At 47.5% G+C, this 27,199-nt stretch overlaps 1 protein-coding gene across 1 annotated transcript in view; it reads left to right on the top strand.

Moving 5' to 3' along the window:
• Window positions 1-4,577: 4,577 nt before the first annotated feature.
• Window positions 4,578-27,199, top strand: part of LMTK3 (lemur tail kinase 3) — a 33,080-nt gene continuing 10,458 nt past the window's right edge. Inside the window, exons 1-11 of the mRNA XM_088655116.1 lie at window positions 4,578-5,609; window positions 10,175-10,308; window positions 12,196-12,346; window positions 13,655-13,731; window positions 15,099-15,217; window positions 16,250-16,334; window positions 16,617-16,765; window positions 18,854-18,938; window positions 19,661-19,782; window positions 22,614-22,763; window positions 24,133-26,636. Of these exons, the coding sequence (XP_088511242.1) occupies window positions 5,522-5,609; window positions 10,175-10,308; window positions 12,196-12,346; window positions 13,655-13,731; window positions 15,099-15,217; window positions 16,250-16,334; window positions 16,617-16,765; window positions 18,854-18,938; window positions 19,661-19,782; window positions 22,614-22,763; window positions 24,133-26,636 (3,664 nt within the window). The 5' untranslated portion in view covers window positions 4,578-5,521. The remainder of the gene's footprint in view (window positions 5,610-10,174; window positions 10,309-12,195; window positions 12,347-13,654; window positions 13,732-15,098; window positions 15,218-16,249; window positions 16,335-16,616; window positions 16,766-18,853; window positions 18,939-19,660; window positions 19,783-22,613; window positions 22,764-24,132; window positions 26,637-27,199) is intronic.

Below are 27,199 nucleotides of genomic sequence, written 5' to 3'. Positions count from 1 at the left end.
CTTCACTAAGAATCAGACCTGGACAAATATATCTTAGGGATGGATACATTTGGATGCTGCTAAGAGGTAAATACAGTCAAAGAATAATATGGAGCAAGAACCACACATTGGATGACTTTAACTTGCTCAGTTTTAACTTGCTCAGTATAAAGCTTTCTTTCTTTCTTTCTTTCTTTCTTTCTTTCTTTCTTTCTTTCTTTCTTTCTTTCTTTCTTTCTTTCTTTCTTTCTTTCTTTCTTTCTTTCTTTCTTCAGTGGGTGGCTGAATTTGCCCAGACAATGAGTTTCTTTCCCCTTTCTCCTGCACTGTTGTGTTCTGGGATGTAGAAAATTGCTCTTGGCTCAGGGAGCCTGAAGGCTTGTAAATCACCCCCCCTTTCATTAGACACTTTCATTTGGTAAGCAATAAAGTGCTGAGGAACAGAAAATGCTAGATAAATGAAGCTGCTAATTTACTGGGTGTCTTTTAAAGCAGGGGGGAAAAACAATAAAGTTAGGTTTGTGTAAGCATTTGTTTGTGGCTCAGACTCCTGTCCTGCTTCTATCCTTAAAACTCCACTTTCTCTCTCTCCCTGCCTCCAAATGATCCTCTCAGAAGACATGGATCCAGGCATCTATTTGCCTTCAAGACAAAAGTATCCAGGATCCCTAACATCTTGTCCATTTCTCTCATGGTTGAGTGGGGATTTGAATGCAGGCCTCTCTTGTCGTTTGTGACATTACAGGACGACAAACCTGGGTTTACCACTAGGGGCTAACTACCGTATACATACCCTGTTTCTCCTAAAATAAGACATACCCATAAAATTAGCCATAGCAGGATTTCTAAGCATTTGCGCAATATAAGCCTTACCCTGAAAATAAGACATAGTGATAGGCGCAGTTCTGAAGGGCCCCAAGGAAGAGGCGAGGCTGGACGTGTAATAAAAAATAAGACATCCCCTGAAAATGAGCCACTGTGGGTTTTTTTAAAGGAAAAATAAATATAAGACGGTGTCTTATTTTCGGAGAAACACGGGTAGTTACAGGTAGGTAGCCGTGTTGGTCTGACGTAGTGCAAATGTGTACCAGAGCTCAAATTCCCTTTTGTTAAATTAAGAAAAATAGTTTGGGTGGGGAGGGTGTAACTGAGAGTCAATAAGTGGTACCTAGGGAGAGGGGAGAACATTCCCCTTTCCCCACTCCAGATCTCCTCTCATGCATCTCTCTCTCTCTCTCTCTCTCTCTCTCTCTCTCTCTCTCTCTCTCTCTCTCTCTCCACTTCCTGGATTTCAAGGGCATGTTTGCCTAGTAGTACCGGTTAAACAAAGGCAAAACATCAGTGAGAACTGTACCTTTAAACTGGCTTAAATGTCGTGATTTTCCCCAAGGAAATCTAGGTACAGTACTGTAGTTCCATGAAGTGGTTTAGGGATTCCAAAGAGCAATTTCCCATCATGGACCCAAAAGTACAACCCTCAAGTTCATGGACAGAAGCCAAGGCAGTTAAACGCATCTCAAACCAGTTCAAGTACCGTATGACATGTAGTCATGATCTTAGTGGATTTTCATGTGGATTTTCTGTGCAACGCTGTGACAGTAACATGCGCTGACAAATTATGAAAGTTTTCCCAACGGAAACTTTGAGAAGGGGCCATGATGGCAAACACACCATACATTTAAAGCACTCCCGAAAGAATCCTGGGAGCTGTAGCTTGTTAAGTGTGCAAGGAATTATAGCCTCTGTGAGGGGTAAACTAGAGGTCCCAGGATTCTTTTGCAGAGCGGAGATTACAGGTGAAACTCAGAAAATTAGAATATCGTCAAAAAGTGCATTTATTTCAGTAATGCAACTGAAAAGGTGAAACCAATATATGAGATAGATGCAAGACATGCAAAACAAGATATGTCAAGCCTTTATTTGTTGTAATTGTAATTATTTGTCGTTAGGCGGGTCAATTATAAATGGAATGCAATTAATGAAATGTAATAGCGATGTTAATTTTTGTATTATTGTAACTATTAGTTTTATTACTGTGGAATTTCCAAAAGAAAGCATTTGTAAAAATTTAAAGAAAAATAAAAAATAATAAGTTGCATTACTGAAATAAATGCACTTTTCAACGATGTTCTAATTTTCCGAGTTTCACCTGTATCTTAAGTGTGCTTTAAATATATGGTGTGTATGCAGCACATATTTTAAAGGCCCCATCTGCACTATACTGTACCTTTAAAGTGGTTTTCTACTACTTTAAATGGTCATAGCTCTTCCCAATGTACCTTGGGAACCCTAGTTTGCCCGCCACAGAGCTATAATTCCCAGCACCTTTAACAAACTACAGTTTCCAAGATTATTTGGGGAAGTATGCTTTAAATTATAGTGTGCATGGAGCTAGCTGCACCCCCCAAAATCCTGTTTTGAGTAGCCAACCAGATATTTCCGGGAAGCCCACAAACCAGTAGCATGATGGCAAGAGGCCCTCTCCCACTGTATGCCTTCAGTACCTGGTAGTCAGAAGGTACTCCATGGTGCGAGAGGAATAGCAGCAGGTATCTGTGCGCCACCATTTTGTGTGAGTGAAACACTCTGGCAACTGGGGTCTACATGCATGCAATTATTATTTATCTATTTAGTTATTTCATAAAATGTATACACCGCTTGGCTGTAATAATAATAAAAAACCCCACCTCAAAGCAGTTTACGACAAAGTACAGTGGTCCCTCGCAAGACGAATTTATTTCATCCCGCGAGTCGCTTCGTATAGCGAAAAATTCGTTTTGCGAAGCGGCTCCCATAGGAACACATTGAAGTGCGGTTTCCCATGGGGTGCCTCGCAAGACGAATAAAAAAATCGTCTTGCGAGGCACCCTATGGGACGAAAAAAAACCGTCTTGCAAAGCGCGGCATAGGAAACTTCGTCTTGCGAGTCTCCATTGAAATCGCAAAACGCATTCGTCTTGCGAAAAATTCGTGTTGTGAGGCATTCATCTAGCGAGGTACCACTGTAAAACAATAAAACTGATAATAACTCACAGCCAACGTACAAAAGTTTAAAATGCTAAAACAGATTAAAATTAACTCAACTTTCTAAGCATCTGAGCAGACTTGTCTGAACAGGAATGTTTTTAGCAGGCGCCAAAAATAGTCCAGCAAAGCCGCCTGCTTGATCTCAATAGGCAGGGAGTTCCAAAGTTCTGCCACACTAAACAATCAAATTCTCAACGCAGCTTTAATGGCTGACACAGTGAAAGTATTACTGTAAGCCCTCAACACACACAGGGGTTACATTCTCGGGATGGCGACTAAAGGCAAAATCACATCTAGTCAAGACCCACTGGGTTCAATGGTAGGCAGGATTGCCAGTCATTTCCCCCAGAACCCCGCACCCTTTCTGCCTGTTTCGGGTTTTTAAAAATTATTTTCACCACATACGTAAAGCTGAATGTGCACAAGTTAAATGTGTGTGAGTTGCAGGCTTACTGTATTATTTTTTAATTGACCACACTGCGTAAGATTCCAAGACCATTTCAGCACGTGTGGAAACTTCTGCCATCTTGCACTGAGATATTTATTCATCTTGTTTGCATTCTACCTCCAACAAACTCAGGGCAGAGTATTTTTCAGCATCCCATATTTTTCCTTTACAAAATCCTATGGGGGGCTTAAGCTGGAAGATAGTAACTGGATCAAAACCATCCAATATGATTATCAGAGTTGAGGAAGGCTATGAACCCATGTTTAAGGCTGTTCACCTTGTGGTCAGTACACCCACTTAACTCCGCCTTCTGACACCAGTGCACCAGTTGGCCACACCCCTCATTGGTCAGAATTGCTGAATGAGTGGCTTTCAGGCAGATGTGGCCTCACCGTCATCCAGTGCTGTGGTTGTGGCTTGCAGCAGGTCCAATCCCCTGCCCCATATGTTTGTTGAAGGTGGGTCATTTGAAGATTTCTTCTCTCTGATCCGAATTTGAATCTTTCTCTGGGATGCATGAGGCAACGTGTATGGATGACCTTGAGAAAATGGTTCTATGTGACATAAAACACAGTTCATGACACCATGTGAACGGAGTCTAGTCTGCCGTTGAGAAGGAGCAGGGACTTTTCAGTGGCGGCCTCTAAGCTCTGGGATTCCCTCCTACCCATTCTGCGGTCCTTGTTTGCACATTCCGCCACCTCCTCCTTCCAGAGGACAGGAAAAAAAAAAATTTCATTCTGCCTTTCCTGTTTGTTTTTATCTGATAATTATGGGATTTTGGCACCACTGTTTCAGCAGCTGTTTTCCTTTATTCGGTGTTTTAATTTTATTGTTGTTTACGTAACGATTAATTGTTTTCACACTAATTTCGTTTTAAATCTTTTTATCACTATTGGACACTGTGCTTGGTGGTCGAAAAGCAGCATGCAGCTACTGTAAATAAATGCAGCAACACTCCCTATCTATGTCTAAGACATTTTCTGCAAGCATGAAATATTGTGCATGACCTGTTATGAGTTGTGTGTATGTTTGTGTGTGAGAGACTCTGTTTATGCTTGTGTGTGTGAGAGAGAAGGAGATTCTCCTTATGCTTATGTGTTTGTGGAAAATGACACTGAATCTGGCAGATGCTCAGCGGCGTAGCATTATTTGTGTGCAAAATATCCACTCCCCTTTTGCAGCTCCCTTTGCCTCGCTGCCCTAAACCTCTCTTTTAATCACTCCATCCTTTCCTGGTCCTCACCTCCTTGCTCCTGCACTCCCTACTGCTGCTGCTGCTGCTACCCAAGAGCAGGTCTCCATGGTGATAACACCCCCCCCCCATCCATTCCTGCATCCTCCTCCCTTCAGCCTAAGTGACATGCCCATTGTCCAATCCACAACCCGGGTTGGATGGGAGGGCTTTGATCTCCATCAATTTCTCTGCTACCCGAAGAGCAAGGTTTCCGAAGGGGGGGGGAATACTCAGCCTCCTTCCCCCCCTTTTCTCTTCCCCTCTTTTTCCCCCTCTTTCCTTCCTTCCTCCTTCCTTCTTTCATCTGGGATTTTAGGTTTTTCTCCTTCACCTCTTTCCCACCCCTCCCTCTTCCCCACACATCTGCTTCCTCCTGTTCCCTCCCCCTCCCCATGTGAGATCACCTATTGTTACAATGGCTTTCTTCGCCCCCCCTCCATCCTTGCCGCCACTTCTCTTCAGCCACCTTTGACTATCCTCTGCCCTCCCCTCCCTCTTTATTTATTCCATTTCCCATCTCCTCCCCTTCCTCGGGCAATGAGAGAAGATGATGCCTGGGGATGAGATCCAGGTAGCTGCCAGCCAAGCGGTCGCACATCCACCGAAGGATGCAGGCGACACGATCTGTTGGAAACCATTGTTCTTGGCGTCTTCTGCTCTGCTCCATCCCTTCTGATGACTGATGCCCACCGTGTCTCTTCTTTTCTGTGCATTGCTGGGTGGCGGATCTCCCCCCCCCGTCTCCACTCCCCACCCCGCACCTACGTCTCGAGACCTCTCCCCGCCTCGCTCCCCTCCTTCCTGATCCATGATCCCAGACTCCCCCTAAGATGCTAAGACAAGGCCCCTTCCTTCTCCTGGCTGCGTCCATGTCGTATTTCAACCCAGAGAAAGCTTTGGCAGCGCCTTCGGAAAACGGTGAGTCTTCTTGGCAGGTTGCGAGGGCTCCCAATTCATCTGTGACAGTGGCCACCCCTCCTTGCCTTTGCTTCCCTCGCCTCCACCATCTGTGGCCACCTGTTTGTGTGATGGGTTACCTGCCCGAATTAGATACCCATCCCACTTTCATGTGTGCAAAGCTGGGCACAGCGGCAGGGCTTGCGGGATTTCTCACTTCCCAAACAAGAGACTGGCGGGGTTTTCTGGGTTAATAAATTCCATTCCGGAGAGAAGGCTGTGATTCCTGTACAGACCAAATTAATCATTGCTGGTTTTCGTCAGATGCCTATGCTGGCGGTGTTTGCTGGATGATTGGATTCCCCCCCCCCTTCTTCCTTTCCGACCCTGGCGAGGGAAATTGAGTGGCAAACGAGAATAGAAGTTATTTGGGGCGTGCGAGAACAAATATGTTTTTTGTAGATGGTGGGGGCCCATGATTAGAGCACAGCAGCAAAGATCTGGGATTAGTGTGTGAAGAAAACAAGGAACGTGTGTGCGTGTGTGTGTGAGAGAGAGAGAGAGGTGGGGAGGGGTGGGCGTGAGGTCTGTGGCATCTCGAATATATAGCATGAAGCCACATTTGGTCTGGCAGCCATCTGGAGAGAGCGGCGTGACTCACTATGGATGTGCCCTTGGCACAAGGGTCTGGTGATGGGAGAGTTTTGTGGGAATTGGTGTGTGCTGTGGGACTGCTAAAGTGCTGGGAGGGCCGGCATGCCTGAGATAGAGAAGGTACTTGGGGCTGGAAGATAACGGGGGTTGTGAAGATGAGCTGAAAGTGAGAGGAAGGTAGAGGTGTGTGCATAAGGGACGAAAAGGTGAAGGGAAGGGTGAGTGGATATGTACTGATGGATCGTACAGGTAAGAGTAAATGACAGGACCTCATCCACTGGTTACCCTTCTGTAAAATGGGAGCAATAAAGACTTTCCTCGTAATGTTAGCTTGTTTACGAGTGAGTGTGTGTGTGTGTGTGTGTGTGTGAGTGAGAGAGAGAGAGGGGGGTGGGGTGGGGGCCAGAGATCACACCTACTTCATACATTTAAAGCACATGACTCCTCACAGCTACAATTCCCAGCACCCTTAACAAACTACACTTCCCATGATTCCTTGGGGGAAAGCATGCTCTTTAAATGTGTAGTGTGGCTGTGATCCGAGATTAGGACAAGGGAACATTGCTTGTGGTTTTTACTGGAAGTAACTGGCTGGCCTGTTGCGTGAACCAGGATGTTTGCATTGGATCAACTTTTGGTCCAATCCGATAGGGTTCTTGTTTTCTGCGAGACAGAAATAATCACAAAGATTAGTTCCTCGCAGTGAATTCTGAAACACTGTTGGATCAAAAGGCCTGTCAAACAGGCCAGGAGTTTTATCTTCCTTATACCTTTAAAGGACATTCAAAACACATTCTTTTCATCAAAGAATTCTAAGCTTTGTAGTTTACCCCTCATGAGTTGCAGTTCCCAGAAACCCTTAAGAAACTACACTGCCTCAAATTCCTTGAAGAGGAGGGGAATGTGCTTTTAATGTGCTTTAAAGCTACAGTGTGTACCAACATTGGACAAATTCAGTGCTATTCTTGACAAAGTAGCTAATGAATCTTATTTCAGAATGCATCCCCCCCCCTACTGTTCCAACAGCTGGAAAGTTTTTTTCCTGAGTTATAATCAAAGCCCTTTCTCTTTCTCTTGCAAAGTCAGTGTGTTCCCTCATGTACTGTACAGCCCTTCCAATATTTCTCTCTCTTTTTCAGCTCTTGTTCTATACATGCTCTGGTGCCATAGTGCAGGCTGGAGTGGTGGGGCTCAGGCTCATAGCTGCCAAGTTATCCCTTTTTTACAGGGATTTTCCCTTATGCTGAATAGGCTTCCTCGCGAGAAAAGGGAAAACTTGGCAGCTATGCTCAGGCTACCATTGGCTTACTTGCCATGATGTCACCCGGAGGGTAGGGAGTCCTGGGTTGAGTGCTAAGGGGGCCTTGGCAGACCTTGGACCTTTCTGCTTTCTTCTGCAGACAAGGGCAGATAGGGAAACAAATGAATGTTCTAGTAGCCCATTTAGGGACAGGCTAATCAAGGCCATTTGGGTGATGTCAGAAGAAGCAGTTTGGTGGGAAGTCCCATTACTTCATGATGGGCTCCGGACAGATGATTTGACATTTCCCTTTGCGTCACCAACAAAAAGTCTATGGGCTCACCACAGACTGTTTGCCAGGCTTCTCTTAATGTAGGGATTCATAAATTTTTCCTGGAAAATCCAGCTGGATTTCCATTTCTGGTATAACTTTTCCCATGTAACCACCCCCAACCCTTTAGAAAACCTCCAACTGCAGGCTTAAACTGGTTTAACGGTCATTTCCTGTTCCTACAGAACCCTGGGAATTATAATTATTTTGGAGGAAGGGGCTAGACGCCTCAGCAGCTTCACCAAACTACAGTTTCTAGAATTCTTTTTTTTGGGGGGGGGAGTAATGGAAGTTAGAGAGGTATAAAACAGCTTATATAGCCATGGCAGTATATTGACTGTTTTAGTTTTTTTTTCAATTTTACATCTGAAAAATACATCTGCACAGTTTCAGTTTAGAGTTCTGCTTCTGAGGCACCAAATGGGTGGATGGCAGTGAATGGAAAGTGGGATGGATAAAGTAATTGACTGTGGGTTGGTAAAAAGTTTCCATTGGGGAAGACCTGGCCTCAGCACCCAGCATGTCAGGGCAAATGTCAGGACCCTCCTGGATGGGTGCCACCATCCTTTCATATAAAATTTGCCTAAGCATTTTGATAAAAAGTGCCAAGCGGGGCAGGTGCTGCCACAGCCATCTTTATCACCTAGAACAGGCTTCCTCAAACTCGGCCCTCCAGATGTTTTTGAGACTACAATTCCCATCATCCCTGACCACTGGCCCTGCTAGCTAGGGATCATGGGAGTTGTAGGCCAAAAAAAATCTGGAGGGCCGAGTTTGAGGAAGCCCGACCTAGAATGTCTCTAGGCCTCAAGTCCATGGCGCCCAAATGCATTCTGAGGGGAGGGAAAGATGGCGGCAGCTACAGCTGCTATCCTCAGCTGCTGATAACCTTTTCGGGTGTCCGAGCGAGGTTGCGGGGAGTGAGAATTGGTAGGGATGGGTGGTGGTGCTGAGCCCAACGCGCAGCAGAGAAGTGCTGAGCGAGTGGCAAGGTGCTGGTGTCTTCATTTGTCTGGAAAGGCTCACCAGCATGGCAATGTGGAGGACTTGAGGGGCAAAGCTTGCTGAGGACCTATTCACACTGGGCGCTGTAGGGCTAGATGTCAGGAGGTCTGCATGTGGGGAAAAGAGGAGACTGGAGTCATGTGGCTGGGAGGGTAAGTAACAGAAGTACAGTGGTGCCTCGCTAGACGAAATTAATTCGTTCCACGGGTCTTTTCTTATAGCGGAAAATTCATCTAGCGAATCCCATAGGAATGCATTGAATTTTTTTTGAATTTTTTTTTGCCCATAGGAACGCATTAATTGAATTTCAATGCATTCCTATGGGAAACCGCGATTCGCTAGACGAATTTTTCGTAAAACGCATTCGTCTAGCGAGGCAACCTCCGCTCGAAAAATCCTTTCGTTAAGCGGAAATTTCGTTAAGCGGGGCATTTGTTAAGCGAGGCACCACTGTAGTTTGTTAAGAGGATGAGGAGTGGAGGAATGTGTATGATGATAGAAGGAAGGAATGGTTTCTGCCCTGGTCTAGAAAAGTGTGTAGCCAGATGTGTAGAGGAACCGGATTAAACACGAAATAACAGATAACTGGAGAATGGTGCTGTAGGTCCTGAACAGATGTGTAAGGGCTGAAACCAGAGAATTAGTTTACATTTGGGGGGTTGAAAAACACACCCACCCCTGGCATCTGTCCTCCATTCTCTATCATCAACTGCATCTCAGATCCAAAATGTAGAATTCTGGAAGAAAATTTGAATGCCTGCTTATTTACTCTCACTCCCGGTCCTACCATTAGGCAGAGTGAGGTGGCTGCCTCAGGTGGTGGATGGTGGAGGACAGGCAATGGCAGTGAGTTGTTGGACAAAGCTGTGCGTTCCCCTGGGGCTGCTCTGCGCCTCCTAAGCACGTACGCTGCCCTCAGGCAAGGTGGAGGAGGCTAGCCTGTTGCCCATCTTCGGCTGTCAGGCTGCATATGCACCCATGTCTTTAAAGCACATTGCAAGTACATTGATCCCCCCAAAGAACCCTGGGAATTGTAGTTTACCCCTCACAGAACTACAGTTCCCAGCACCCTTAAGATACTGCAGCACCCAGGATTCTGCATGGGGAAGCAAAATGCTTTCAGTGTGCGATGTGTGTATCACCTAGTCTCATTTCTTCTTTACAAGTAATAGGAGGGTGCCATCTTGTATTTTGCCTCAGGCAGTGAAAAAGGTTTGGGTCAGCCCAGCTGCTTTGGCTGATTCTTATAAATGCCATATTATGGGTTGTGGATGAACATAGCTTTTGACATTTTAAAATGTGCTTTAGAGAAAGACCCTGTCCCCTTTCTTCCTCTGTCTCTTGCCTTCCCTGCAGATGGTTTGTCCCAAGGCCGGGCTCCCCTGGCCCCTCCCTATGCTGTGGTCCTGATCTCCTGCTCAGGTTTGCTGGCCTTTATCTTCCTCCTCCTCACCTGCCTGTGCTGCAAGCGGGGCGATGTGGGGTTCAAGGTGAGCCTATGGTTGTGGGGATTTGAGGTGGGCATGGAATGCTTTGGGGAAGGGTTGTTGTTGTTGTTTGCTGAAAGGCATTTGTGGCTTCTATTCTGTGAAGCTAAACATCATCATGGATTGGAGTGTACAGTTTTCCAAGCCAAAAACTGGAAACCTATGGCACTCTCATTAGTTCAGTCAGCAAGGCTGATGGTCAGGGATAATGGGAGGGACACAAGTTCCCCATCCCTCATGTTGGTGAGTAGACCTTGCACCAGCAGTTAACCCCATTGGGCATTTCCTGTGGGCCCCATTACACCAAAGTGCTCCTCACCAGCCTGATCTGATGCCCACTAGCTCACCACTGGGCCCAGCTCCACCCCATAGCAGCTGGCTAGCAACCTTACAGGATGGGAGACACTTGGCTTGAGAGCAGTACATGTGAAAAGGATCTAGGAGTCTTGGTAGACCACAAACTTGACATGAGTCAACAGTGTGATGCAGCAGCTAAAAAAGGCCAATGCAATTCTGGGCTGCATCAATAGGAATATAGCATCTAGATCAAGGGAAGTAATAGTACCACTGTATTCTGCTCTGGTCAGACCTCACCTGGAGTACTGTGTCCAGTTCTGGGCACCACAGTTCAAGAAGGATACTGACAAGCTGGAACGTGTCCAGAGGAGGGCAACCAAAATGGTCAAAAGCCTGGAAACGATGCCTTATGAGGAATGGCTTAGGGAGCTGGGTATGTTTAGCCTGGAGAAGAGAAGGTTAAGGGGTGATATGATAGCCATATTCAAATATATAAAAGAATGTCATATAGAGGAGGGAGAAAGGTTGTTTTCTGCTGCTCCAGAGAAGCGGACACGGAGCAATGGATTCAAACTACAAGAAGATTCCACCTAAACATTAGGAAGAACTTCCTGACAGTAAGAGCTGTTCGACAGTGGAATTTGCTGCCAAGGAGTGTGGTGGAGTCTCCTTCTTTGGAGGTCTTTAAGCAGAGGCTTGACAGGCATATGTCAAGAATGCTTTGATGGTGTTTCCTGCTTGGCAGGGGGTTGGACTGGATGGCCCTTGTGGTCTCTTCCAACTCTATGATTCTATGATTTCTTGCTTGAGCACTGAGAAAGGGGCCAGAGGGTTCTTCTTCTCAGATTCTGGCATTCTTGCTGAGATGGCTAAGCATTGCCTGCATCAGTGCGATTTGCCGTGATAGCTTTAAAAGGCTTAATTTTTTGTTGTTGTATAATTTTAAAATAATAATCATAGACTTGTACAGATGGGTCCAAGAGGGTTGTCTAGTCCAGCTCTCTGCAATGCATGACTCCTTTGCCCAAACTGGGGCTCGAACCCACAACCCTGAGATTAAGAGTCTCATGCTCTATTAACTGAGCCGCAAGAGTAGAAAGGAGCGCCAGAGGTCAGTCCTCTGTGTTTAAAAAGTCTTTCGAGCCACCGTGGCAAACCACAGAAGTGATGGCAGAGGCATTCTCCAGGCCACAACATCACCAAAATACCTGTCTCTAAAAAGGATGCCTTTGACCCTTTCTCAGAGCCCAGGTGCTGAGGGAGGTGCCAGAGAAGCTGTTATTCTAGCCGTGAAGAATGTTTTTAAGCAGGATTAAGAGAGACGTCAGGGCGGAAGGGAAGAGGAGGACGGCAGTGTTGTCCCACAAAGGGGAAGATCGGATGAAGCAGGGGCAACTTGGGTGGCGGCGGCGGTGCATTGGCCATGCCAAGGTCCCCATTAAACCTGGCACCAGCCCTGTTGGTGGGTTCTGACGCTTGGGGATGGGAAAGCCATGGGGAAAGGTTGCTATTTCAGGCAACAGACTGGCAAATAATGGGGAAACCAGCAGAATTTCTTATCATCCTTACACTCACCTCTGCACCACCTGGCAGGAATTTGAGAACCCTGATGGAGAAGAATATTCTGGAGAATACACACCACCTGCAGAGGAGACGTCCTCCTCTCAGTCTATCCCGGATGTCTACATTCTGCCTCTCTCAGAGGTCTCGCTCCCGTCCTCCAACCAGCAGATGCCCAAAACAGGTAGGATTCCTTGCAGAGGGTATGCATGGCCCTACCTGCCTCTTTATTTGCTGATTTGCTACTGGGTTAGGTTCAAGGTACTCGTGTTTATCCACAAAGTCCTAAACAACTTGGGCTCAGAGTGCCATGGGGACCACCTGATTCCTTATGCTCCACCTTGATCACTGAGATCTTCTGATGGGGCCCTTCCATAGCTGCCAAGTCTCCCCCTGAAAAATGCAGGATCAGCAGTGGCGCGGCACCGGAAGTCACTTCTACATGAGTGCCACCAAGAGCTTAGATAAATAGGAGGAAAAATAAGTAGAAAAAAATTGTAATGGACACCATTACAAGAGCAGGTCCACTGGGCGGAGTGGCACCGGAAGTCGCATCTACGCATGTTCGGACATGCGTATAAACGACTTCCGGTGCCGCGCTACCCATGTCAGGGCACCGGAAATCGGGCGGCGCCAGGACCCAAAATGGAGCCTCCCTGGCAGGTAAGAAATCCGGGGGATTTACGGGATTTTTCCCAATCCGGGCTGCCAGCGGGAAACGGTTTAAAATACGGGGGTTTCCCATGAAAAACGGGAGACTTGGCAGCTATGGGCCCTTCTGGTGGCTCCCCCTGGGCCTAAGGATCAGTTGGCCTTCTCTAGGACCCAGCCTTTTGTATGGCAGACCCTGCCCTGTAGAACTGCCTACAAATGGAGGCTTGGCAGGAACCACCCCTCTCTTCCTTCAGACGTCTTTTGAAAACCTTTTCGTTTACAGCATTCCCCCCCCTCCCCTCATAGCCAGCCAGTATTTATTGATATTTATTGATGTCATTCTGTTGATTTTACCCTTATACAGTATGTGTACTCCGCCTTGTTCTATTTTTTATGAAAGTGTGGATTATAAATTTGTAAAAATAAACAAATCGCTGACATTTCCCACACCAGGTTGGCCCCATATAGATGGCAGAAAGGGTAGAGCAGGAACGGGGAGCTTTTGGTCCTTCGGACGCTGTTGAACAACAACCTCCGCCAACCCTGGCCATTTTGCTCGGGCTGATGGGAATTGTAGTTCAGCAACATTTGGAGGGCCAAAGGTTCTCCATTCTTGCCCAGAACAATAGGTGGCCTACAAAGGGAGAAGCAGCGCTCATTACATTTGCCAGGAATCTGGTACCATTCTGCTCCATCAGCTGCTGCTGCTAGCTTATGTCCCAGTAGCTTGTCGATTAACTTTTGAGCGTGGGGGGAAAATGAAGATGGCAGGTTCATGCTCAAGTCATCGGGTCATGACATTGTCTTCTGTTACTGCCACACTCTGTCCCTCTTTCAGATCTAGTTAAACACCTGGGACTCAGCAGACAACACCTCAGTTATTTGCAGGAGATTGGAAATGGCTGGTTTGGAAAGGTGAGCAAAAGCTTATTGTTGGGGATGGGATTATTGTTGTGGGACCCAAGGTTCTTTCCAGCAGGCTCCAGTTTTATTCTCAGGGAATAATGAAGAGCCACTGTGAGTTTAAAAATAGCAATAATTTGAAATATTATTATGCAGCTTACAACAACAACAACAACAACAACAACAACAGAGTAACAGGACACTTACGTAATGCAGATGCACAAAACGAAACAACAGCGAATAAATCAACAACCATGGTTACATCCACGCCATATATTTTAAAGCACATAGCTTCCACCAAAGGATCCTGAGAAGTGTAGTTTGTTAAGGGTGCAGGGAATTGTAGCCCTGTGAGGGGTAAACTACAGTTCCCCAGATTCTTATGTCCTTTAAATGTGTGTTACCCAGGTGGCGCTGTGGTTAAACCACTGAGCCTAGGGCTTGCTGATCAGAAGGTCGGCGGTTCGAATCCCTGTGACGGGGTGAGCTCCCGTTGCTTGGTCCCAGCTCCTGCCAACCTAGCAGTTCGAAAGCACGTCAAAATGCAAGTAGATAAATAGGAACCGCTACAGCGGGAAGGTAAACGGTGTTTCCATGTGCTGCTCTGGTTTGCCAGAAGCGGCTTTGTCATGCTGGCCACATGACCTGGAAGCTATACGCCGGCTCCCTCGGCCAATAATGCGAGATGAGCGCGCAACCCCAGAGTCGGTCACGACTGGACCTAATGGTCAGGGGTCCCTTTACCTTTACCTTTAAATGTTCTCTAACTGTGTGGTGTGGGTGTGACCAGTCAATTGCCCAATACAGGCAGAAACAACAATCGGAAATAAAATCTCAGTATTGGGTGGAAAGGATAAAAGAAAACCTACAGCCATCTTACAGATAAATAACCAGGATCGAGAAGGTCCTCTCTCTCCAGTTGCCACCTACCTAAATTCAGATTAGAGGGACATAGAGAGAAGCCTCCCAAAATGAACAGAAGGTTCAGTCAGTCCTTGTGTGGTAAAAGGTGGTATCCGTACTCAAAGCTGGGTAGGGCTTCATAGGTAATTACGAATTACCTTTGAATTGTGCCCAGAAATGAACTGGCAGTCAGTGTGGCCCTGTAAGAACAGGCAAGATGTATAGCTGCTTCCAGGCTGCTTACATATCCCTGGCTTAAATCGCTGCCAGGTCATTCTTTTTCTGAACTCTGAAGCTAGTTTGGAAGAGAGAGAAAAATGTGGATGTGCAAGGTTTCATAAGAAACGACATGATAGATATGGATCGTGGCCAATGTCATGTGGACACTGCTTCCCTAAACCAGTGGTAGGATCACACTGGATGGGAGCGTGTGTTCACAGCTCTGGTTAGTAACCGTTTCCCCCCCTGTTCCACAGGTAATCCTGGGTGAAATATTCTCAGATTTCACCCCTGCACAAGTGGTAGTGAAGGAGCTACGGGTGAATGCTGGTTCACTGGAGCAGAGGAAATTCCTGTCAGAGGCCCAACCATATCGGTAAGAAGCAGGAGAAACTGAAGTGGGAGGAAGGACCAAGGGGCAAAATATCCCCATATAAACAGCTACCTTATTTTGGGGCGGCTGCTGCAGAGCTAAAGCCGTCCATGATTCCAGTAAGTGATATAACTCATGCCAGTCTCCCCAGTGAGCCCATCATCATGTAATAGGGAAACGCTAGGCGAGACTCCAGTAATACAATTACAGTCGTACCTTGGAAGTCGAACAGCTTAGTTCCTGAACGTTTTGGCTCCCGAACGCAGCAAACCCAGAAGTGACTCTTCCGCTTTGCAAACTATTCTTCCGCTTTGCAAACTATTCAGCCGAACGTCCGATGGGGCTTCCACGGCTTCCGATTGGCTGCAGGAGCTTCCTGCAGCCAATCGGAAGCTGCGCTTTGGTTTCCGAATGTTTTGGAAGTCAAACGGACTTCTGGAACGGATTCCATTCAACTTCCAAAGTACGACTGTACTCCCTGCTCTAAATAAAAAAGGCTGGTGGAACATAAGAAAAGGGAAGAGCATAGGAAAGAAGGAATCTTTACAAAATGGATTTACAGTGGTACCTCATGTTGCAAAGGGGATCCGTTCCGACGGCCCAATCACAACATGAAAAGGCCGCAACATGAAGTGCCGCATCTGCGCACGTGCGTGACACAATGTGGCGCTTCTGCACATGCGCAAAGCGTGATTTAGTGCTTCTGCGCATGCGCACAGTTTACGGATGCGCCGAACCTGGAAGTAACCCGTTCCGGGACTTCCGGGTTCGGGCGTCCGTAACCTGAAAATACGCAACATGAAGTGGACGTATCATGAGGTATGACTGTATACTACACCCAGTCGAGCTTTGCTCACTTTGGAATGTAGTGTCAGCTCTTTTTTATTTTATTTGCTAAAATGCAGTTGGGGTACGCTTTCAGCCTTCGAAAACTGAGCAGAAACAGGTGCTGCCTCTTTGTGATGAGTGGAGCAAAACCTTCTTTTCCCCTCCTCTTTCTGCCCTTCTCTCCATCCACCCACTTCCCTCAAGAAGTCTCCAGCATCCAAACATATTGCAATGCCTCGGCCTGTGCACAGAGACCATCCCTTTCCTGCTCATCATGGAATTCTGCCAGCTGGTAAGTATACTTAAGCCGAGAGATGAATTTGGGTGGGAAAACACAAGAGGGATAGATTGCTCTTGCCAGGGGTCCAAACAGATCGCTGTGGGACGGGGGGCGGGGAAGGTTCTCCTAACATCACTCCATCTGTTTCGCCATAGCTGCCAAGTGTCCTGAAAAAAAAGGGACATTCTGTTTTTTTGACGTGAGGCTGGGGAATTTGCTTGGATCTGTAGGAAACTTTGTGCTAGCTTCGCTGACTTTGCTCGCCAACCCTTTTCTCGCCCTGTGTTCCTCCAGGGAGATCTGAAACGTTACCTTCGAGCTCAGCGCAAAGCAGACGGGATGACCCCTGACCTGCTGACCCGTGACCTCAGCACACTACAGCGCATGGCCTATGAGATCACTCTGGGAGTGCTGCATTTGCATAAAAACAACTACATCCACAGGTAGACAAGAGACCACGATCCTTGGGTTTTTAAGGAAAGGTTGAGCTGTATGGAGCTGTGTATGGTTTAAGTGCTAGAACTCAAAGGGTTTTGCTGATGAATGTGAATTTTAATGATTTGAAATGTAGTGGGCCGTACTCCAGACGTGGGTGGCGCTGTGGTCTAAACCACCAAGCCTCTTGGGCTTGCCAATCAGAAGGTCGGCAGTTTGAATCCCTGTGACGGGGTGAGTCCTGTTGCTCTGTCCCAGCTCCAGCCAACCTAGCAGTTCGAAAGCACACCAGTGCAAGTAGATAAATAGGTACCGCTGTGGCAGGAAGGTAAATGGCGTTTCCGTGCACTCTGCCTTCCATCACAGTGTTAGGTTGCGCCAGAGGCGGTTTAGTTATGCTGGCCACATGGCCCGGAAAGCTGTCTGTGGACAAACGTCAGCTCCCTTGGCCTGAAAGCGAGATGCACGCCGCAGCCCCATAGTCGCCTCTGACTGGACTTAACTGTCCAGGGATCCTTTGCTTTACTTTTAGTTTTACTTTACCTCTGAGAGGCAAATTCAGTCCAGCTGAGTATAGTTTGAGCAGGTCGGGGGGAGAACAGATGTGTGAACCTGCCTATCTGCCGAGCTCTTCTGCTGAGGCCTTACTCGGAGTGTCTCACATTTGAAGATGGGGGGAGGGCATCTAAAACAGGACTTTTTCTCTGGTGCCACCCAAAGTTTGGAATGCTTTGTTGTCATTCAGCAGAGCAGTTGTAACTGGGGTGGGGAGTGACAGGTAAGGGCAAGTTTTGTCTATCTTCATCTCAGCGTATCTTGTTTTTCGTTTGTTTTTAAACCCCTCCATAGGCTTCGGAGGGGGGGGGAGATTAACTATGCCAGCTCCAGGCTGGTGTAGCTGATTAGCTTCATTCTGGGATTTTTTTTGGGGGGGGGATGGAGAGGCTTTGTATCTAGGGCCATTCTGGCTCTCCCCACCCCTGGCAAGAATGCATCATTTTACCAATGGAATTACTGCTTTACACCATAGGATTTCCCATGGCATACAGGGGGACACTGGGTTTGGCTCCCTGCACCAGAAAGACTCCTATCCGCCCAAAGAAGGGCACTTTTGCCCCTTCTCTAGCCCCCTCCAACCAGTGGACCTGGTCTTGTAATGGTGTCCATTACAATTTTTTTCTACTTATTTCCCCCCCTATTTATCTAAGCTCTTGGTGGCACCTGATTAGTTAGTGCTATTCTGTTTATTTTGGGCCAATTGGCTACATTAAATTAAATAAATAGAAAGAAAGAAAGAAAGAAAGAAAGAAAGAAAGAAAGAAAGAAAGAAAGAAAGAGAAAGCTGGTGAAGAAAGGTGCTTAAAAAATCTTTATTTAATTTACATATCCAATAACCAATATCAAAATTACATTTCACATACATCACATTTTCTTCAGCTTTGTTTATACATAAAGCAAAAATTCTCAAAATTCAAAAAAAAGAGAAAAAAGAAATCTCTAAAAAGGGAAAAAAGAGAGAGAGAAAAAAGAGCAATGAACATAGGGCTAATATTGATACAAATATTAAATATTACTTCCACCCTACCTCCATTCACCTTTTTAAAGTATTGCTTTAGACTTGCGCAGTTTAACTTTCTTTATGCTTGAAATCATAAATCCACTGTTATCGATATCTTCCCAATCATGCAAAATTCTATTTTCATGCTTATGTCATTCCAACTCATATGCTCCATAAATTTGCCTAATAGTCTTGTTTTGTTATACAGTACATTGAATTTGTTATTCTTCCTAAATTACCAATACAGAAGTTTAAACTTTAATTATGAGGTTGTGTTCATTCTGCTGGTTTGTTTATATTTCTACCATCCTGTCCATATATTTCACAAATTTTTCCCATTCTCTCTCATACGTTTCGTTATCTTGCTGTCTTATTTTTGATGTTAATCTAGCTATCCCCATGTATTCCACCATCTTGTATTTCTTGTATTTCTTGTTTCTTGGAATACAAGAAAGGTGCTCTTTACTCTCTCTCTCCATCCCCTGGCCCACCCACCTCCAAGCCACCCTTACTGGGTATTTATTCTATCCCTCCCTAGTGATCTGGCCCTTCGGAACTGCTTGCTGACCTCTGACCTCACAGTGCGTGTTGGAGACTACGGCCTGTCGCACAACAACTACAAGGTGAGGGGCGAAGCCATCCAGGTAGATTGAAATGTGTGGCCTGTGTCTGGTGACATCAGGTTTTTTTCAATCAGCGCATATATATTAACTTCCTGCTGAAATCCCTTTTGCTATCACAAAGGATCTGGATTCAGGTAGGTAGCTGTGTTGGCCTGACGAGGTTGAAATATGTGTAAAAAAAATAGCACCTTAGAGACCAACTAAGTATAAGCTTTTGTGTTCATGCACACTTCTTCAGATCATATTTGAAGCAGTGTGCATGCACGGGAAAACTTTTACCAAGAACAAACCTAGTTGGTCTCTAAGGTGCTACTGGACAATTTTTCAATTTTTTAAAATATATTTCGACAAAGGATCTGGTTTATTTTTGTCCCACTTTTGTTGTTCTGTAGCCCCTTTGGGCAGCCGTAAGGTGGTAGCACCGAGGAAGCATCACAGAACTGTTAATAAAGCAAAGTAAATCCACCACTAAATGCACCAGTGTTGTGTCAGGGACATATTGCGGCATATACCTGCAGAAAGACACCTGCTTGGAGAGGCTCCACGCCATAGCTGCCAAGTTTTCCCTTTTCTCGCGAGGAAGCCTATTCAGCATAAGGGAAAATCCCTTAAAATAAGGGATAACTTGGCAGCTATGCTCCACGCCCCTATTTTCACCTGTGAAGCTTTGGAGAGTCCGCGTCTCCAGCCCTGTTCCACCCATTCCTCATTTCTGTTCGTAGGAAGACTATTACATCACTCCAGACCGGCTCTGGATCCCTTTGCGTTGGGTTGCCCCAGAACTGTTGGATGAGATGCACGGAAGCCTCATCGTGGTGGATCAAACCAAGCAGAGCAATGTCTGGTGAGTTGCAAGGAGCCACGCCCACACACACACCTGTGCTTGAGGGAATTCACAGCGCAACCCTATACAGTGGTACCTTGGTTCTCGAACTTAATCCATTCTGGGAGTCCCGAAACCATTCAAAAACCTAGGCGCAACTTCCGATTGGCTGCAGGAGCTTCCCGCACTCCAGCGGAATCCGCAAAATGTTCGCAAACAGGAACATTTACTTCCAGATTTGCAGCATTCTGGGGCCGATTTGTTTGCAACTAAGCCGTTCGGGAACCAAGGTTTGACTGTATGTCTTTTCAGATATAAGCACCATCAAGTTTAATGGGGCTTATTCCCAGGTAACTGTGCATAGGATTGCAACCTTAGTTTGCATTTTGCACCCCTAGATCCAATTGGGGTAGAGCTGAAACCAACTTGGTTTTAAAATCCTCAAGGGGATGCTCCCAACTTTGCTTACAAATATTTAAATTTATATCCACCGTGTTCAGTGGTGGGGAACCGCTGGCCAGTGGGCCTAATTAAGCCCAGCAGGCCTCATATGACTCATGAGGCTGTTTCTGCTGAGTCATGACCATCTGCCCTATGTCAGGTGTAAATATGTAGTAATGTGGGGTTTACATGCACCCCATTCCAGCTGATCTGTGCTTTGGCAAAAGCTGATCATCAGCACTTTGCCTGGCGGTGTGCCTTTAGAGCACATTTGCAGGCACTCTTTGGTGTCAAACCATTCCTGCAAACCTGACATTTTCCCTCTTCCTTTGCAAGTGCAGCCTGACTGCAATCCTCCCTTGTAAAGAAACTTCAAAGGACATTCTTTGAAGACTTACTGTCAGCCTCAAACAGCTGATTGGCGCAAACACCATGCCTTCAAAGGAGCTCACTCTCAGTACCCACCAGCTGATTGGCGCTGAGAGTGAGCCTTTTCCAAGTGGTTACCTGATGCCATGACATCAGGTGATTGACAGGTGGGCACACACTAGTTTAAAAATTGACCAGCAGGGGGTGGGGTAGATAAGGGATCCAGCTGGATCCAGCTCACTTCTGACCTAGAATCATAGAGTTGGAAGAGACCACAAGGGCCATCCAGTCCAACCCCCTGCCAAGCAGGAAACACCATCAAAGCATTCCTGACAGATGGCTGTCAAGCCTCCGCTTAAAGATCTCCAAAGAAGGAGACTCCACCACACTCCTTGGCAGCAAGTTCCACTGTCGAACAGCTCTGAATTTTTAAAATAACATGTCTAGTTTATGGATACTCTTTTGGTTTAGGGATTTTGTGAGAGGCTGGGAGCCTTATTGCTGTTTCACTTCTGCTTTTGATTTCTGGTTGTGTTCTTTTGCTGTTGTGTACTGCTGTGTGATAATGTACTGTCGGCCTCTCTGTGGTCCCACTGAGAGAAAAAGGTAGGAAACAAATACAAGAAAGCAAACATACACATAAACAAACCAACACAGGGTGTAGAATTTTCAATCTGGCACGATAATGCTTTACATTATTTCATTTAACACTCCTAGAATAATTCATTGTTAATGCCCCTCAGACTTCTTCTTTTTTAATGGTTAAATTTGTGTTTTCTTTTTACAGGGAAAATGGTGTCTAGTGCTACCTGTACCACCATATAAGCTCTCAATACTGTTGCGTTCCTTTACATCAGGTGTGAGGAACCTCTGGCCCTTCATATCTTGCTGAACTACAGCTCCCATCACCTCTGACTGTTGGCTGTGCTTGCTGGGAGTTGTAGTTCATCAGCATCTGGGAGGGAGGGCAAATATTTTTTACCACTGCTTTACCCTTAAGGAGTGGGAGAAAGGGGAAGGCTGTAGTGTTGCAGACATTTAGGAAACGTACTATGTGTATTTTCAGGGACACCTTAATCTTAAGATGTTCTAAGACTCAACCCTAGGTATTGTACAGAACCAACTCCTAGGGTCCGAGGTCCCTTTGGCCACTCCCAAATAAATTATTCTAAGAGTAAATAAATAAACTGAGGGCTCCCTCAGTTGATGGGCATTGCCATTCAAATGGTGTGTGATCAATTATGTGGGATGGGGCTTACCTGGGCCCCCCAATATTCTATACAAGTTGGCACCCCTGGCTCTGCCTCACATTCAGAAGGTACAGGTTTGATCCCTGGTGTCTCCAGGTAAGCCTGGGAAAAGCTCCTTCCTGACACCTGGAGAGCTGCTGTCAATCAGACTAGAGAATACTGAGCTAGATGAGCCAATGGTTAGACTCCATATAAGGCAGCTCCCTGCTTTCCTGAAACAAATCCCTGGGCTGCCATTTTCTTTATTGTCTGGGCTGGGACTCTTGGTTTTGTGGTGCTAAGCAAGAATGGGTAAAAAGAGGGGTGGGGTTATAAGGCTTCACCTCATAGCTGTCAACTTTCGGATTTGAAAATAAGGGAAAGATTTGAAAATAAGGGATCAGCAGCCTCACCTGTCCCGGGGACAGTCTACGGCAGGCATCACCAAACTTCGGCCCTCTAGATGTTTTGGACTACAGTTCCCATCATCCCTGACCACTGGTCCTCTTAGCTAGGGATCATGGGAGTTGTAGGCCAAAACATCTGGAGGGTCGCAGTTTGGGGATGCCTGGTCTACAGTATATCTAACAATCCAGGATAGCAGCGGGAAACGGTGCTGGAATAAGGGAATTTCCAGCAAAAAAATGGGGAAGATTGACAGCTGTGGCTTGGAATACGGGAGTTTCCCGCAAAAAAGGGAGGGTTGACAGCTATGCTTCACCTACGGTAATGATTTTCTTCTTTGTTTTCTGCTTGCACTTCTCTGGAGTCCATAGTTCTGGGCTTCATCTCTCTGTTCCCTTTGTTTGCCAGGTCTATGGGGGTGACCATCTGGGAGCTTTTTGAGTTTGGCTCCCAGCCTTACCGTCACCTCTCTGACGAGGAAGTGCTGACCTTTGTCGTCAAGGAGCAGCAGATGAAACTGGCCAAGCCACGCCTTAAACTTCCTTACTCTGACTATTGGTGAGTTGATTCCCCTGTTCTCCCTCCTAAGGGGAAAAAAAGTATTTGTTGTCCAGGACTCTCCTCCAAAGAAAGCAAGGCCCACCAGCTGAGATATCTTCTTCCTGAGTCTCCTCCACCCTTGACATCTGTTTGGTGCCTCCTGGGCAGCTAGTGACTTGGGGGCGGCAGCTGCCCTGTGCGTTAAGATTGTTCTTGTCCTCCTAACATTCTTTCATTCTTCCCTCTCTGTGTTCCTCCAACTATTCCTCTGCCTGCCTGCCCATTTCTCTCCCTGCACTGTCATTCTGCCAGGTCTTCCTTTGATTGTGATGTACCTTTTCCTTGCCTGCTCTTCCTAGACCCCTCCAGCTGCACTGGTGGTCTGTGAATCAAATTCCCTCCTTCCAGATTTGTATTTTCAGACCATTTTTCTGGCAGCTGTTCCAGTTGGTTGTCTGTTTTTTGGGTTGTGGGTCTCCTTTTGGATGTTGTTCATATCCGTATAAGGACATATCGACACTATAGGCTTATTTGTAACTTTTTTATTCAATATTAAGCAACGTTTTATATAGTGAAGAGAGAGAGAGTCCCCACCGTCCCAACCACAAAACGTATACTCATGAGTAGGGAAGGCGGGAGAAATCAGATTCAGTTCACATTTGAAGGTGAATCTATTGTGCTTTCCCGAAACAGTAGGTGAACTGAAACACAGGCATCTTTTGAAGTTTGAAATTTTATGATGCAATTCTCCAGCCAAACTTATGTTTTACAAAATGCACGAATTATGAAAAGCTGTGCCTAAGAATGAATGTATTTGTGAAAATAACGCACAAAAATACATCATAACGGGGGAACACTTGGTGAAAATGTGTATATTAGGCATAAAGTGCATATGAAACATGAGTGTATTAGGAGAAATTTGCACCAAAATGCTGGCGAATTTTTGCCAGCCTTAAAAAAAAATCAAGTGGGGAAAACTGAAGACTGGAAAAATGAGAAATCCCAACTGTTGCCTTTTCATGTCTGCTTGTTCTTCTGACTGTGTCTGCTAAGGCTTCCAATTGGCCTTCCGACTGTTCTCCGTAACTCTGCCCCACAACCCATCTCCTGACAGTTTCCCCACATATCACTGCCCATTCTAGTGCTCATGCCCCCTTTAGCTTCTGCTCCTTTTCCTGTCTCCAACTCTATTCGCAGTGCCTGCGACCATCTTTTCTGCAACTCTATTATTATTATTTTTTTTAAATGTTCCCATTCCCTATCCCCACCCCCAACTGTTCTCTCAGGCTATCTCCCCCTCCCACAACTGTTTCCCCCCTCCTGCTCCTATTTCTGCCTGTTTTTCCGACTGTTCCTCTATCCTTCCTCTGCCCCTGCCCTGCTACAGGTATGAGGTCATGCAGTCCTGCTGGCTCCCGGCTTCCCATCGCCCAACCATGGAAGAGCTGCACTTGCAGGTGAGCTACCTGTTGAATGAGCGCTCCAACGCTCAGGCGGAGGAGAGCTTCGAGTGGCGCTGGAGCGCTCTGAAACCCAAGCGCTCCTCTTCACCGCCCCCGGCCTCCTCTTCTTCCTCGACATGCCATCGCCGCCCCTCGGGAGAGATCTCGGCCTATCCATTGCTGGACGGGTTCCACGGCAGCGACATGGACGACATCCTGACGGTGACAGAGAGCAGTGGGGGGCTGAACTTTGAGTACATGTGGGAGAAGGCCCGCCTGGGGCGGTGGAAGGGCCCTGCCTCGGCACCACCTGACTACCCCTCCAGCAACGGCGGGCTGGCTGTGCCGGGCAGCAATCCTTTCTACGAACAGGCAATGCAGCGTGGGCACAGCCTGGAGACACCCAGCGTCGTGCCCGTCATCAGCGCCCGCAGCCCCTCAGTCAGTAGTGAGTATTACATCCGCCTGGAGGACCATGGCAGCTGCGAGGGGCCCGTCTGCGCCCCCAGCCCTGGATCCCCACCCCAGCCTCTCTTTCCCTCGGATTGGGACTCCCACGGCGCCCCCTACCGGCCGCAGGAGCAGCCCAGCACCAACCCCTTCTTGGCCGGGGGCGACGGGGACAGCAACCCCTTCCGCGTAGACGGCGAGATCCAGGAGACGTCCCTGACTGAGACCCCGACGTCGGGGGGAGAGGCGTTCCTAGCAGAGTCCCTGCTCACAGTGTACCGCGAGCTGGAGGACCAGCATCGCAGCTGGGATGCTGAGATGATGGAGGAAAGAGGGGCAGGGGAGACGCTGGCCGGGGACCCCTCGGAGTTCCAGGGTTCACCCTCGTGGGAACAGGAGCCGTCGCTGATGGAGGACCAGAGCTCTGGCAGCAGCACCGATGGGGGCGGGAGCAGCATCGGGGGCGGGCGCCACAACCTCCTGGCGTGCCCGCTGTGCACCCGGGCACGTTGCACGTGCGCCATCCCTCGGGGGGACATGGTGAGCGGCTGGAGCAACCACGGGCCGCCCCTGCGGCGCCCTCACCACGACAGCTATGGCACGGAGGACGACTCCTCGCTAAAAGTGGAGCGGGGCTCCCTTTCTGACTGTCCAATGCTGCCCCCTAGAGACTGCAATGGGGATGGCGGGGAGCGCAGAGAATTCTACGACCCGCTGATGGGCACAGCGGTGAAGACCTATGAGCTCCAAGATTACCCGAAGCAGAGAGGCGGGGGGAGCGCTCGCCCACCTGGGTCGCCCTTCCCAGCCCTGCCGTCTGGCTGCTGCAATGTGATTGTTCCGGTGGAGATACCGCCGTTGTCCACCCTAGCCGAAAGTAACGATGAGGAGACCATCGCAATCCTCCCGGAAGTCATCGATGGATTCTCCACTGGCCCAGTGACCTTAAGCCTCTCCCCCGCGGTACCAGATCGGCAACGGGGAACCCTAGACTCAGTGGATTCCTTGGACATTCCTTCCAACACCAGCTCCTCGGATGTCTGCAGCCCAGCATCCCACTACTCCTCTCCAGGGCAAAAGTTTGGTGACAGCGGCTACGAAACAGAGAGCACTTTCTCACCCGAGTTCATCTTCAAGGAGGAACCGCCACCGCCACCTTCTGGAGAAGAGGAAGAAACAGAGGCAGAAGAAGATTCCGGCAAACTCCCAACACCATCCATCTCCCAGTCCACTAGTGATCTTACCTTGTCAGTAAGTGAGGAAGGGGCGGAGCTAGAGGAGGAAATAGGGAGGAGCCTGGGGCTAGCAACACCTCACCGGGACTCAGCTTACTTCTCTGACGGGGAGGGAGAACCGGCTGAGGCACCAGCTGCTGCTGGGCCTGAGATCAGGAAGCCCACAGAGAAGGTGACGGTAGACGGAGGCTTTGTGGTCCAAGTGTGCAAGGAGCAGCTGTTGGTCACACTGCAAGAGAATGTCACACGCAACCTACTCTGTAGTCAGAGTAGGCTGCCGACTCTGAGGCTTTCTCCAGCAGCTCCCTTGAAGGAGCAGGCTGTTCTCAGGCTATGGACCTTAGGGCCAGAGGACGGGAAGAAGACGGAGGAGGAAGAGGCGAAGAAAAGACACAATGGAGATGCAACGGGCTCCCAGTGGCCAGAAGGTGTGGAAGATAAAGTGGAGGAGGAGGAGGAGGAGGAGGAGGAGGAGGAGGAGGAGGAGGAGGAGGAGGAGGAGGAGGAGGAGGAGGAGGAGAGGCAGCAGCAACAAGAAGAGGAAAGAGGAGATTCTGAAAAGATGCCGTCAGAGCTGGAGGAGGAGGAGGAGAAAAGGAACGAAGGGGAGATGCCAAGCCAGAAGGAGACCCAAAGTGTAGCAGTGCCCATCGTGGTCGAAACACAGGATACTGCCCAAGAAGACAGATATGTAGCAGCTGAGCAGCCCAAAAAGGATCAGGAACCTGGCGTCCCTGCGAACCAAGCCAGTGAGGATATCAAAGGTGAGGGTTCCATCTGTGATTGGTGTGGAAGTAAAAACAAAGGGTTGGGACTTTCATAGAACAACGGGGGAAGGAGAAGCCAGGTGGGAGACAGTGGTTTAACCTATAGTCTAATTGCTGATTGGCAGTTACACTGAGTGTCTTCAAGCCCATCAGCTGACCGGCAGCACTTGCAAAGCCCTGTTGTGCCTTTGTACATGTCAACAATCGGCTGATCCATGGGCCTTTGCAAGTGGTGCCCACAAGCACTGCCTTACTATGTCTTTCCCTGCCCCACTCCTGGCACCATAGATGATCTCAGGAGTAGGACAGGTGGGTGTGGCTTAACAAAAAACGTCCCCATTGACCAAAAGGGAAGGCCTGCCAGAACTAATTAGACCCACAGGTCAGGTTGTGTATGTGTGCTATTTTGGATGCTAAGGGTATCCTTATGTGCAAAAACAATCAGTATCATAATGTATTCATATAAACGTGTGGTGTGGCTGCATTTGGGAATGCATTTGTGTACAGTATGGGAATGCTGACAACGAGAATACTAATAATAACAATAACAACAACAACTT

This window comes from Zootoca vivipara, chromosome 12, assembly GCF_965207765.1.
Source record: "Zootoca vivipara chromosome 12, rZooViv2.hap1.1, whole genome shotgun sequence".
NCBI lineage: Eukaryota > Metazoa > Chordata > Lepidosauria > Squamata > Lacertidae > Zootoca > Zootoca vivipara.
This window is presented reverse-complemented; position numbering and strand designations above follow the sequence as displayed.